Source organism: Nanorana parkeri, unplaced genomic scaffold (assembly GCF_000935625.1).
Source record: "Nanorana parkeri isolate BGI_ZX_2015 unplaced genomic scaffold, ASM93562v1 scaffold3088, whole genome shotgun sequence".
NCBI classification, from domain to species: domain Eukaryota; kingdom Metazoa; phylum Chordata; class Amphibia; order Anura; family Dicroglossidae; genus Nanorana; species Nanorana parkeri.
In genome coordinates this window covers 32441-46466 of record NW_017309356.1, presented here as the reverse complement: position 1 = coordinate 46466, position 14026 = coordinate 32441, and the positions used below count along the sequence as shown (strand labels likewise).

The 14026-nt window shown below is 45.8% G+C and overlaps 1 protein-coding gene across 1 annotated transcript in view; it reads left to right on the top strand.

The window, feature by feature from the left end:
* The first annotated feature begins 6619 nt into the window (after positions 1-6619).
* LOC108802755 (phthiocerol synthesis polyketide synthase type I PpsC-like) overlaps positions 6620-14026 on the top strand; it is a 26473-nt gene continuing 19066 nt past the window's right edge. The window contains 2 exon segments of the mRNA XM_018574609.1: positions 6620-6677; positions 8729-8882. Of these exon segments, the coding sequence (XP_018430111.1) occupies positions 6620-6677; positions 8729-8882 (212 nt within the window).

Genomic DNA, 14026 nt, shown 5'->3' with positions numbered 1-14026 from the left:
CCACTTGTCTGATCATTTGGCCGATATCGTTACACAACACTCATCAACAATATATGACCACAACCACAGGATGGTCATATAGCACTCATGTAAGACACCTTAACTCACTTCATCCTTTGCTATATATGCTCTGAAATGGAGGCTCTCAGAGGTTAAAGTTAGGACCACACTACGCAGAGGGTCCTTGACGAGGCAATGTGGGGTCCAAATATTCTGCAGAAGACGTGAAACTAAAACCTCTGTTTTTAAATGTAGTAGTTAGACAGTGTTTTTTTGCAGGCTGGCTGGTGAATGTGCTGGGAAACATTTTGCTGTTGTTTTGATGGGAAGAGGGCTTGTCAGGGTACCATGCACAGGTGTCCTCACACCACATGTAGGTACCCACGCAGGATGACCAAATTAATATGCCCACACAGGATAGGGTTCTATGCACACAGTTTATTTGGTACACATCAACAAAGCTACAAACCCCCTCAACCCCCCCACAGGTTTAGCAGTGAAGTAACAACCCACCGTTGGGACAAACACACACCTACAGCCAGGGGGAATAGCAACAAGGAGGGGTAACAGGCCTGCAGATATACGGCAGGCCTCAGGATACAAGGAGAGTGGTCAGGTACAAGCCGGGTCGTTAACAGGAGAGTGGTCGGGTAACAAGCCGGGTCGGTGACAGGGTTGCAGATAGGAAGCAGGGTTCAGGTAGCAGGGTTCAGGTTCCAAGCCAAGGCATGGCAGGCGACGCAATACTGAGCCAGCTTCCTGACTGCAGGGAGGGCCAAAATACCCTCCCAGGAAGCACCAGGTGATGGGATGATCAGTCACAGCTGGGGCACATCCGCAGGTGAGTACTGGAGCTGCAGGTTCCTGACAGTTCCTGGCTGCTGGAGACACCCGCAGGCGAGCACAGGAACTGCAGGACCTGGCTCCAGCGCCACCTGGGGGTGCTTTGGATTCTGACAGGGCTTCTGGTGTGAAGGAGGGACTCTGATAAGAAGGGGGCACCTGATGTGATGGGGGACATCTGATATGATGGGTGGACTCTAATATGAAGGGGCTGGTGGCTGTTTTTGAAATCCTTGTTAGTGCCCATGTTAGTGACCATCCCTATTGGCGACGGCTGTTACATACAAGCGATTGAGTTGCTATAGAGATGCCCAATCACTTGTATGGTGTGTGGGAGTGTGCGGACCCCCCTTCGGTGCTGTTGCTGGCTATCCTGGGCTCCGCTATCCTCCGTGCGGGCCCTGTACCTCTGTGGTGGGTCTCTACACAGAGATTGGAGGGAGATAATCGCATGTCCACCAGCTGATGTCCTCTCTGATTACTGGATACTGAAGTGATGTTTATTGCATCACTTCCACTTTTAGCCTGTCATTCCTGCGGCTGCTGTAGCCAGAGAAGAAGTTAATAAAGCAGATCTCTGTTAAGTGTTAAAAAAGAAAATTTACAAATTAAAAATTAAAGCCACATGTAAAAAACATTTTTAAAAACACCAAAAAAGTGTTTTCACAGCCCCCCTGACCCCATGTACACGCACATACAAACGCAAACACACATCGGGTGCGCCTACATGAAAAAAACAACAATTGTGTCACAGTCACAGGATGGTCATATAGCACTCATGTAAGACACCTTAACTCACTTCATCCTTTGCTATATATGCTTTAAAATGGAGGCTCTCAGAGGTTAGAGTTAGGACCACACTACGCAGAGGGTCCTTGACCAGGCAGTGTGGCGTCCAAATATTCTGCAGAAGACGTGAAACTAAAACCTCTGTTTTTAAATGTAGTAGTTAGACAGTGTTTTTTTGCAGGCTGGCTGGTGAATGTGCTGGGAAACTTTTTGTTGTTGTTTTGATGGGAAGAGGCCTCCTGGTGTGAAGGAGGGACTCTGATAAGAAGGGGGCACCTGATGTGATGGGGGACATCTGATATGATGGGTGGACTCTAATATGAAGGGGGTCCTATTGTCAAGGGGAGGTGCCTGATGTGAAAGGTGGGAGCATGCTGTAAAAAGGGGGCTCCTGATCTGAAGAGGTGGCTTCTGATGTGAAGGGGGGGCCCTGATGTAAATAAGGGGCTTCTTTTCTGAAGGGGGGCCCCTGACATGAAGGGGGCTCTGATGTAATCAGGGCTTTTGATGCACAGGGGTACTCTGATGTGAAAAGGGAGAATCTAATGTGAAGGAAGGATTACCTCTGTGGCTCCAAGGAGAGGGTGACATTATCATCCAATGCAGATAACAGTGTCCTTCAGCTCATTATACAGTTTGGCATGATGTGCATAGCGTGCCGCTATTTGCCTCTCCCCCTACTCTGCACCCTAGTCCACCTGCTGTTTCTTATTTTACCAGAAGAAAGGTGGCAACCCTATATCTGCTCCTAGTAAACAGAGCTCCTGTGTTTCTCCTTGAAGTTGTTCTGTTTTGTTAAAGTTTTATTTGAGCAACGTGCAGCTTGTATGTGTCGCGATTTTACACTAGGCTTGAGTAACAACATGCATGCGTGAGATTACAGCACTGACTCTTCTGGAACCGCTGCTGAAGTGGATGCCGTGTAGGTTCAGCAGAGGTCTGAAGGCTATTCACACACTACCATAAGGAAGTATCTTCCTGAACAACAATTCTATTTTTCAAGCAATCCATATATATGATGTTTAATAAAACTTTTTTCAAGATTTATCTGGGGGCAGAGTCTATTTAGCTCAGTATACCGCAAGCTATAGCTCGCGGTATACTGAGACGCCGCAGCTGAAACGGATCCCGACAATTATGTCTGGATCCGCCCAGCTGCGTGAGTGACAGCTGGCTCTGCCTATCTAGAGGCAGAGCCAGCTGTACCCGCCCCGTCCGTTCCGCCAGTCAGCGCTGGAGGATCGGAGCGGGGAACCCAGTCCCTCCCCTGTCACGGCTCTCTGTCGAGAAGTGAGCGAACGCCGGTATGTGTTCGCTTACTTCCCTATCTACTGATCCGCCCTGTGACAGTTTCATTGTCACAGGTCAGCTAGAACTATGAGGATGAGTGAAAATCACTCACCTCATAGTTCTCCTTCAAGAAAGACTTCATAAACATGCAAAAATATTCTTGCTGAACTTAAGTGTTTATGTATTGATCCCAGCCCTTGTTGTCTGGGAAACAACAGTAAATATTCCTGGTAATTTACCATTGCTGTTAAAGGAAATGGTGAGGCCAGATTTCTTGTAAATGCAGTAGTGTTTTGTAAGCAAACAGCAACAAAAACAAATAAAATGAAAGTAGCCTTGGCATACATGTAACAATGGCATAATTATTATTTCTATATCATTATCTATTCAAATAGATGTTGGTGAACACTGGACAGTGCCGCCCATGTTAGTGACTCTTGGCAGTTATGTAAGGGAGTGGCAAGCATTTCTGACAACCTTCAAAAAATACTATGGTGATTTGGTGTAGAAGGAAAACACGTATGAATTTCAGTACACCACTTCTTTATAGTATTCAGCAGTATTTTATAGAGTGGCAGTAAGAGGTAATAGATTTAGAAACAAGTACACAGACAGGGATGCACAATAATAAGGGAAAAAGACACTGTCTTTGCCAGCAATTTGAGGGGGGTGTACAGCAGCAGCAGCCGAAGGAATGACTGACCGCTGCTGCTTTTACTTTCACTTTCTCCCGCATTCGAGCCGAGCAGAAGAATACTCACTGCTGACAGGCTGGGGCGGGGACATTCTTCTGCTCTCAGGCATTCAAGAGCAAAGCCGTGGAAATGGACGGCCGGAGAATGAAACAAAGACCCCCAGGGACCTGAACACTGGTGGACCAGCGGCAGCCCAGCTGCTGTCTGCTGAAGGTAAGGGACTGGGCAGAGCAGTGGGGGATGGGGTCCTGTGGACTGGAGCACTGAAAGATCACTGCAAGTGCAGTGTGTGCTACAGGCAGACTTGTTTAATAGATCTTTTCACACAGCCAGTGGTATATATAATAGATCAGATATAATAGATCTCTATACCTGTGCGACACAGGTATAGAGATCCCTGCGATCTATTACATATATACCGACTGGCGGAACTACCAGGGCCCTGTTGGGGGGGCCCAGCGAGGGAGAAGAGGCCCCCCCCGAGTTAGCGCCATTGCTTCCCTGCCGCTCTGCCATCCGAAGAATGTACAGGCGGCTGTGCGGCAGGGCTGGAGAGGCTGTCCCTAGTCCCGCAGAATGTGCTGCAGGCACCGCCAGGCAGCACATTCTGCTTTGTGAGGACCCTCTTCTCTGAGCTCCGCCCCCTGGTCACCGAGACGAGGAAGGTAAGTCTGGAGTGGTAATGGGAAGGGGGCTGGTGGCACTCAGCATTGCTGACTTTTATTACAATGTATTGCGGGAACTTGTAGTCCTGCATATGATGATTATACAGCAATGCAGAATAGCACCAACTATGTAGGACGACAAGTCCCAGCAATGCATTATATTTTTAAGTAGGGATACACCAGTGTTAATACTGGGCATTTTCCCGAGTACTTATACTCGTGAAAATGCCCCGATACTAAACGCAGATACCGGTGTTCTGTCGAGAACGCCAACGTAGTCAAATTTGCCAACTTCAGCATCTGTGCTTGCGCACAGACCAATATTATCGGGGGAAACGGATTTATTCACAAAGTATTTCATATAAATCATTAATTGTGACCATTAATAATATTCCATCCGTCATTTACTGCCTTGGACGGCATATTATTAACGGTCACATTTAACCATTACAAACAAATACTTTGTAAATAAATGCCGGTTTTCTTGTTAATCCCGTCTGTACGTAAAAGCAGATACTGGGTCAGCGTTCTTGACAGAACACCGCACTAAATTTTTAAACTGAAGCGGCTGCCTGAGGTCCCGCGCCTGCTGGGGACCTCGGCATCCTTTCTGTTAACCATGCGGTGCCATGGTGGTGGGGGGTTGGGGGGGCCCTTCATGGTTTCTGCACCGGGGCCCTGAAGGTTCTAGTTATGCCTCTGTATATACCTGTATGCAGGTGTTACCTGTACCACAGGCAGCCATTTGTGCTGGGATCCATTATATTTAGAGCTTGTTCACACCTAATCCAGTGCATTCCAGGACAGTTAGGGGCGGGAACGCACTGGATCGCATACAGCAAGCCTCCCTGCGTACTGGGGTGGGAGGGTGCGTGGCAGTGCCATTCAAGTAAATGACACTGCAGACATGCCCAACCCGCCCAGAGTGAGATTGCCCGCACCAGAACGCATGGTACAGCAATGCCCAGGTTCCAGTCCAGTGAAATTACCAAAAATAGTGCATGAAATAAATGCATGCACTATTTTTTGCAATCGCACTGGACCAGCACCTGGGCATTGCTGAAGCACATCCCCCCTGAGACCCCGCACAGCTCCCTAAGGCCCCGCACAGCCCCCTGATACCCCGCACAGGCATTCATAATCCACTTTTAATGTACAGCGAGGAAGAGGCGGGGCTCTAGGGTGAAAAGGGGGGGGGGCAAATGTAGATTGGGGGTGGGGGGGGCCCGAGTTTAGTCTTGCCTAGGGCAGCACAAAACCAGAATCCAGCACTGACTGTGATGGGTGGACTCACTGGGCAAAAGGAAAATATAGCAGGGCACCTAGAGTGTGACCAAGAAGTGTTGGAATTAATGAGCCTGGGTTTCTGGGAAACCACAGCGCTCATAAAGATATTGCAAGCCATGTACAGGCAATTTGTTCATAAAACTAATCTTTAATTGTTATGCTGGAGAATTACGGTTTGGGACAGGGTAAATGGAACTTTTACTGCTGATGCTCACTGTGTGTGCCATCTGGCAGTGGAGTCTTTGCTTTGTGCTGGCAATTCAGCAATGGCACAATTTCTTGCAGACCTTTAGTTGATGCCGGATCTTCTACAGAGCGCAGTGCTTATCAGTTCCCTATTGTACTGACAATGGCAATACAAGGGCACATGCTTTTTTTTTTTGCCCTGTCACCCAGGAGATCCAATATTTCCCTAAGATAGTCGTGAGCACTTGCATTCCCTGGCTTGAAACTTCTACCCATATTGGCCTTCACTGCCCTCAGCCTCTATGACCTTATATAAGGTCAAACTAGAATGTGTGTCAATGACTTATAGCTTTATGCAGGCGATATTAAAGATATCAACAAGATCTGAGTTACTGCGATTTACTCAGCAGTTCAAGCAATAAAGTTTTACTGTTTTTTTAATCTTAATTGTTTTATGTACCTCTAAAATATCTAAATCACAGGGGATATTAAAAATATCAATAAGATCTGATTGTCGCCAGGATCGCTTCTGTTGTAAAGCCGACAGTCGGCTCTACAAGTTTAAACAGACTCCCGGCGGCAAAAGATCTGAGCAGTGTTCTGGCAGAGCAGGAAAGAGGAGGGATGATGTCACAAAAAAGGAGACAGAGCTGTGTACAACGTAAGAACAGGGTTAAATATCATAAGGTCTTTGAACTGTAGCGTGTTAGATGTCATCTGCATTGTAGCAAATGTAATAACAGAGATTCCAACAGGTTCCTCTCTCAGTTTACCACCATTAATCAGGTTGGAAACACCTTTCCTAACCTTATGTTTTTTTTTTACAGTGTATAGTCCACATTTACCTTATAAAAATTCTGAAGTATGGATGACCCAGAAGATGCAATAGCTATAGTTGGAATGGGATGCAATTTCCCTGGAGGTGAGTATTTCAAACCATGAGACACATGGCATAAAATCTGGTGTTAACACAACCACACCGTTTACTATGCTCTCCTTTGCTACCATCTTCCGTGTTAGACAGTTCTGAGGACCAGTTCACACCAGCCACAGTGCGTTCCGGCCCGATTCTGGCCAGAACGCACTGTATTGGATTGTGACTGGCTCAATATGTTAAGGGGCATGAGGGGGCGAGGCGGTGCATTGAAGTGAATGGCACCGCAGCCATGCCTTCTGGCCACAATGCGATCGGCCGCATGGGAACACAAGGCACATCAATGCCTGCGTACCAATCTGGTCAGAAAAAAATGCTGCAAGCACTATAAAATATCCAATGAGTAAGCTACAACCAAGGCATATAAGGGCAAGTTGTATAAACGGCAATTAAAGATCACAATAGGCTGATAACATTTCAGTGACAAATAAGAGTTCTGAAGGAAAAAGCTTAGGAAGAGGGTCCCCATGAAGAGCTCCAAAGGTAAGTACAGCAAAATAGTTCAATAGGTTTATAAAGGTTTTTAAACTGAGACAAAAGACAGCAAAAAGTAGAAAAAAGAAGAAAACTGATGAAGAAAAGAGGGGGAATGCAAGAGCAGGCCCCACCCCCTGGGTTACCAAAATGACCCACTGAAAAACAGAGATAAACAATGGGAAAGGTGGGTCACAAGGGGTCAAGTCCAGAAATAATCTGAGATTATTGGCCGGACTATCAGAAGTAAAACCAAGCACTTCATGTGGAGTTAAACTTCCCCTCCATATTTTGTAGGGACGCAGTAAGGTCCTCCATAGTGTAGATGTCATTGACTCTCGATATCCACATCTGAATCGTAGGAGGTTTAGGACTCTTCCACAATGGTGGTATACAAGCCCTGGCCACATTGACTATGTGCATTGTGAAGGAAGATGTATACTTCTTCAGGGATCTGGTTGGCATTTGAAGGAGACACACCTCCGGCTTGTCTCGTCAATCTACCATAGTTAACTGAGCAACGATCGCATGGACGGAGTACCAGAACGGCTTGAGCTTTTGGAAAGGACCAAAAGATGTGAAATATAGTGTCAGGGGCCGACACCCATGGAACCCTGAAGCACCTTGCGAGGATCTTGTAACCCATTTCTTGGTAGCTGTTAGTCATAGAAGATTTGTGGGCCAAGGAAAGAATATGGTCACGCTGTTCCAGCATGAACGTCATACCGAGATCCTGTTCCCATTTTTCATCAAGAACAGAGGACTGGTGTTGGGAATGTGGGGAAAGACAAAAGCTTAGAAATTGTGGAAATAGCATGGCGAGAGGGGGAGGAACCCCTACACATGTCTTCAAAAATTGAGCAGGGGCTGTCCAGCTCCTGAGGTTTAGGGATTGCACAGTGGAAGTGACAAAGCTGAAAGGCACTCCAAGGGTCCAGAGGAGGGTCAACTAGAGGTTGAATATCGAGGCAGGAGAGCCACTGAGACAGGCCCTGCTCAATTTTTTAAGACATATGTCGGGGTTCCTCCCCCTCTCGCCATGCTATTTCCACAATTTCTAAGCTTTTGTCTTCCCCCACACTCCCAACTCCAGTCCTCTGTTCTTGATAAAAAATGTCTCCCCCATTTTGTAAGGCGCTGCACAAACTGTTGGCGCAATCCTGTATAATAATATTAATAATAATCTTTCCAGAAATCCATCAATTGGAATTTGTCCCCTGCAAGAAATCGAAGAAAACGGTTGTTCTCAAACACAGGAACAATTTCTAGATCCCCCAGGACAGGGATAAGTGGCGACAGTGGTGCATATGTTTTAAACTACAGTGATTGATTCACCACCAGTGAATTTTGGTGAAAGTCACATTCACTTATTTTTATATGCCCATATGCGTTTTGTTGGCAATTAATTCCTCTAAGCTCCATTCTATTCAGTATAGATGGGGGGATCTATCAGGGTATATGGCTCACATTCCATGTGAAGTTTATATATTGAAATGATAATCATTTACGCTGTGGAATAGATATCTAATGTTGTTTACCCTCTTGTGTTGATTTTTGTGTAACAGGGGAGGGAATTGATAACTTTTGGAAAGTTATTGCAGAAGGAAAGAACTGCACAGTTGAGATACCTGAAGAAAGATTTAACACCAAGCACTGGTATGATTCAGATGATAATAAGCCAGGAAAAATACGCACCAGTCGAGCAGCTATTGTAGAGGGGTAAGTGTGTTCTGTAAATATGTAAAATTTGGCCTTGAAATGGTCGTGTTAGGGCCTATTCACACCAGATGTGTTGGGAGTGCACCAGAATCCTTTTTCAGTGCAGTACCAACGCAAAGACAAGGCAACTTGCATTGTTTAGAATCAGTCCAGTTTACAACACTACATTGCAGTGGTGTGCATTAAAAAAAAATGCATGCAGTGCTTTATTCAGCGCACACCACCGCTAGTAGGGTTTTGTCCTGTATTAAGAAGGGGATGTATTGCAGGGACAAGTCCATAACTTTGCCACTTTCTAGATCATTGGTACGACCTCATCTGGAGTATGCGGTCCAGTTCTGGTCACCAGTACTAAGAAAATATGTCCTTGAGCTGGAAAAAGTCCAGCGGAGGGCAACCAAACTAATTAGGGGCATGGAGGACCAGAGCTACGAGATGAGGCTACTAAATTTAAACATGTTCACATTGGAGGTGAGGAGATTAAGGGGGGATATGATTTCCATGTACAAGATGTTCAATGGTGGCAGCAACATTAGCGACAAACTATTTAAAATTAACTCCATTACAAAAACTAGAGGCCACCACCTGAAATTGGTGGAAAAAAAATTCCTGCACAAGGGGCGAAGGGGGTTCTTCACAGTTAGAGCGGTTAGGGTCTGGAACTCACTGCCGCAGAGAGTGATTTCAGCTAAGAGTGTGGAATTGTTCAATAAACTTTTGGATGATTTCCTGAGGGACCGTAATATACAGGGGTACAAGTACTCCTAACAATGAGATCCTATAGGTTTTTTTCAACCTCAAATGCTATGTAACTATGTAATGTGGTACAACAGCATTGCACCGTGATGTGTCTGGAGAAATTAGTTAGATGTCACTTGTGTCCCAACAAAAAAAAGTAGATAGTGCAATGTGCCGGAAGTGGCACATCAGCACTGTTTCTGTCAGCTTGCTAGTATGAATTGGCCCGTAGATAGAATATAATGTAATTGTTTGTGGTATGATCTTTCATTGTTTCAGTGTGATGTTCAGTGGTTCTTCCACAACTGTTTGAGGCTGCTTGATGTAAAGTTGATCAGCTGGGATGGACCTTTATGACCGAACAATATTTTTTAGCCAGAACAGTCTGGCATGTCCATCCTCTATAGGCCTCATGTGAACTTCCATGTTTGTAGAAAGATCTGTCACTGAGCATCAATGTAATGGGACATGTTTCTACTGGCCATCAATGCAAAAGGCATTTCACTGACCACCAATATAACAGAGGCATTTCTCCAATGACCATCAATGTAATACTGTAGGTGCACTGCTCCACTGACCACTAATGTGGGGCCACTAAAGTGACTACTAATAGGTAAGAAGACACTTCCCTTACTACCAGTGTAAGGGGGAACTTCTACACTGACAGTCAATGTATGGGGACCACTTCAGTGGTCACCAGTGTAAAAGAGGCACCTCACTGACCGCCAGTATATAATGGTGCCTTTTTCCTCTAATCCCCGATATAATGGAGCACTTCTGCACTGACCACCAAGGTAAACAGGCATTTTTCCACTACCCACCAATGTAAGAGAGCTGCTTTCCAACGACCACCAATGTATGGGGAGGGGGGGCATTTACACTGACTACCTGTGAAGGTATCTTTTTACATATGTAGCTAACAAAATTACAAATTACATTGCAATACCGTTTACAGAAAGGAGCACTATGGTGGTAATGAGGTCTGGGCACCCCAATACTAATTAGGAAATTCCCTTGTCCCCTCAGTTGCTGGAATAAGCTATTTCTGGATATCATTAAATCAGATACAGATTAAACATGCATGTTTCTGGTCAAAGGATCTTCAAAAGAAAATCCTTCAAATTCCACATTCTGCTAAGTACCGAGTTGTTTTGCCATTAACTTTATAATTTTTTTATGGCAGGGCATTGTAAAGCACTAAGTAAGATTTAAGATTTTGAATTGTCACAGCATTTTGCTGGCAACGGTGCGCGTTCAGGTAAAACCCGTGGTGGAAGCTACTTTTTTTGGTAAAGGGATAACTGTGGAGTTAACCCAACCCCAGTGATGATCGCTCTCACTCTGCTGGCCTTAGATTTTTGTCCCATGAGCTGGATAATCTCTGTGAACGGTGAAGCTGAGAGAGGTATCATCATGTCTTGGTGACGGCATGGTAGGATCGGAACTGCATATTGTCACACCTTGCTGATGTGCAGCTGGATCAGACCTGCTGCACTGTCACAAGCACACTTAGCAGAAATGCTTTAACAGCAGTGACATGTCTGATACCCAAAGACTACAGCAAAAGTTATATGTGATATGCCAAGTGCTGTGATCTCACCACACCAGTTTTTAAGACACCGCAAATGGCAGGTGATAACACAAAAAGGCACTATAGAGAATGCACACGATAAAAATCCATCTTATTTTAGAGACATTGTTGGAAACATACTGCCCACAAACTATTAAAACACATTTTAATACTATTAGCTAGACAACAAGACATGTTAATGCAATGCTAACATTATGCAGGAGAAATTATAGTGATACTAAATTTAGGATGTCCTCTCGTATTTCCAACCCAAGGATCTTGTGAAATAATCTGTTGGAATGTTAACATCCAAAACCCAATAAAGTTTATTGCATAAAATCCCTTATAGAGAAAAAAGTAATTTTTACATTTAGTATTTAAAATCCTTTCTATAAATATGCATTTTATGTTTCACTAAATCACTTATTTTACCATGACTCATATTGGAAATGTTGGAACTACTTGTCTCATATGTGCACAGCTCAGTCTGCTGTGTGCAGTGCTTTCCATAACTTCTGGTATGGAAGTGTGCACACTTTCTCTCCTCAGTGGGTGCCAGTGGGACCCCATGTCCCATGATTACTCACATTTCCATCGGTATTGCGCATGCACGATGAAAGAATACCTTTTTGCTAAATTGTCAATCATAACACCAGGGTGGATAACAGATCCCACTAAGCTCCAGCCTCTCTGTGCTACCTGACGATTAATGAACACATTTTTTCTGAGTTATCAATCATAGCAGGTGGGCAGGAAGGTGGCTAGGTCACAGGTCCCTTTCAAGGATCACAACTTCTCAAGACAAGAGTGAGATTCCAGGCCCAAATATCCATATGTATTTACAAACACTCAGCTGATGATTTCAAAGCACATTCCTCAACTCTGTAGTACCCAGGACAGAGATCCAAAAAGTCTACACAAAGACACACAGAATACCTCTTTTGCATCAACAACCCCCTATAAGGACGACAGAGAGCATTTCCCACACCCATTCCCCAGCCAGGTAACAAACAATAGGAGGCAGAACCTTCGCCAAACACTGCAATGACATCAGCAACATTTTCCAAATACAATACAAACTCATTTATAAAACACATTCTACAAGACGGTCTGTCTCTCTGAGCTGCCTGTGTTTTCTAGCACACAGAGTGACTAGACATATCAGTACAGTCCTTGCACATGCAGCAGTGTCTTCACTGAGACAGCACTAGTAAATGGCACCACTGGAAACAATGATCACGGGCTGTATTGAAGATATTGAAAATTGGATAATCAAACATGCTTACATATAAATTTGGCTACGTGATGCTAGTTTTTATCACTAGGGTTAATACCACTTGAAAGAGGAACTTTTCCCTGAATCTAGAAACTTGCGAGCAGGAAGGATTTTTAATGCAGTCGAGACATACTATGTCTTTTCTGCAATCAAGGTTTCTTACCTTCTTTTTCGTAAGATGCTTTAGAATGCACAATGAGATGCACAGCTTACTGTTAAGTCATCCCGCCATAGTGCCAGGATAACTGAACTCCTGTGTACATGCACAGAAGTTATTTAATCCCGGCCTGGCCAATCAAGATGGCCAAAGGAGCTGAGGACACTGGAGGGTAGGTGAGTATTGAGTGGTTTTAGTCCTGCTATAATGCTGACAGAGTCGGCTCTAGAGTTTGCGAGGCCTTAGGCGAAACCTAAACATGAGGCCCCGCTCAGGCCTGTGGGGTCTCACCAGGGCTCTGTGGGGTTTAACCAGGCTGGTGATGTGGGGTCTCACCTGCACCAGGGCTCCGTAGGGTCTCCCCAGGGCTCCCACCATGGCTTTGTGGGGTCTCGCCAAATCTTTCTGGAGAATCACCAGGGCTCTGAGGGGGTCTCACCAGGGCTCTGTGGGGTCTCACCAGGGGACTGTGGGGTCTAACAAGGCTGGTTAGATCCCACAGAGTCCTGGTGAGACCCCACAGAGCCCTGGCGAGACCCCACAGAGCCTTGGTCTCACCAGGGCGATGTCGGGTCTCACAAGCACCAGGGTTCCATAGGGTCTCACCAGGGCTCCATGGGGTCTCACAATGGCTTTGTGGGGTCTCGCCAAATCTTTCTGGAGAATCACCAGGGCTCTGAGGGGGTCTCACCAGGGCTCTGTGGGGTCTAACCAGCCTTGTTAGACCCCACAGACAGCTGGTGAGACCCCACAGAGCCCTGGTTAAACCGGGGCACCCTAGGGTCTCCACAGGGCTGTAATGGATCTCCGCCATCTGCGCATGAAACGCAGAAACAGTAACCTGCGCGGAAGAAGATGTGCCATCCCGCGCATGCGCAGAAGCAGTAATCCATCAGCATGAAAATCTGCCATGATGGCGCACAGGAAATTACATCACTGGCCCTATATAAACCCAGCAGCAGTACCACCATGTTGCTGGTTTATTGTCAGCTAATCCTTGTTCCAGTTTGTTGATATCTTGCTTGATCCTTGTGACCCAGACTTCCTAGACACACCTTGAATTCTGCCTGCCTTGACCACGGAACTGTTATTTGACCATTCTTCTGCTTGACCCCTTTTGTACTGGAATTGCCCGCTTGGAACCTGACCTCGGATTGCCCATTGGATTACGGCTTGCACGGTGCTCAACACCACTGGCACTCCTGCCACTTGTTGTCCCGCTGGGCTCTGTTCCCATCCTCAGAGTCTCCCAGGAAACAAGGTGCAAGGGAAGCCTCCTCTCACATCCGGTCTCCCAGAAGGTACGTAACAAGGGCTCTCTAGGGTCTCCACGGAGCTCTCACCATTGCTGTAGCCTGTGAAGGCTGCCTCTCACCAGGACTGTGCAGGGAGCGTCTCACGGG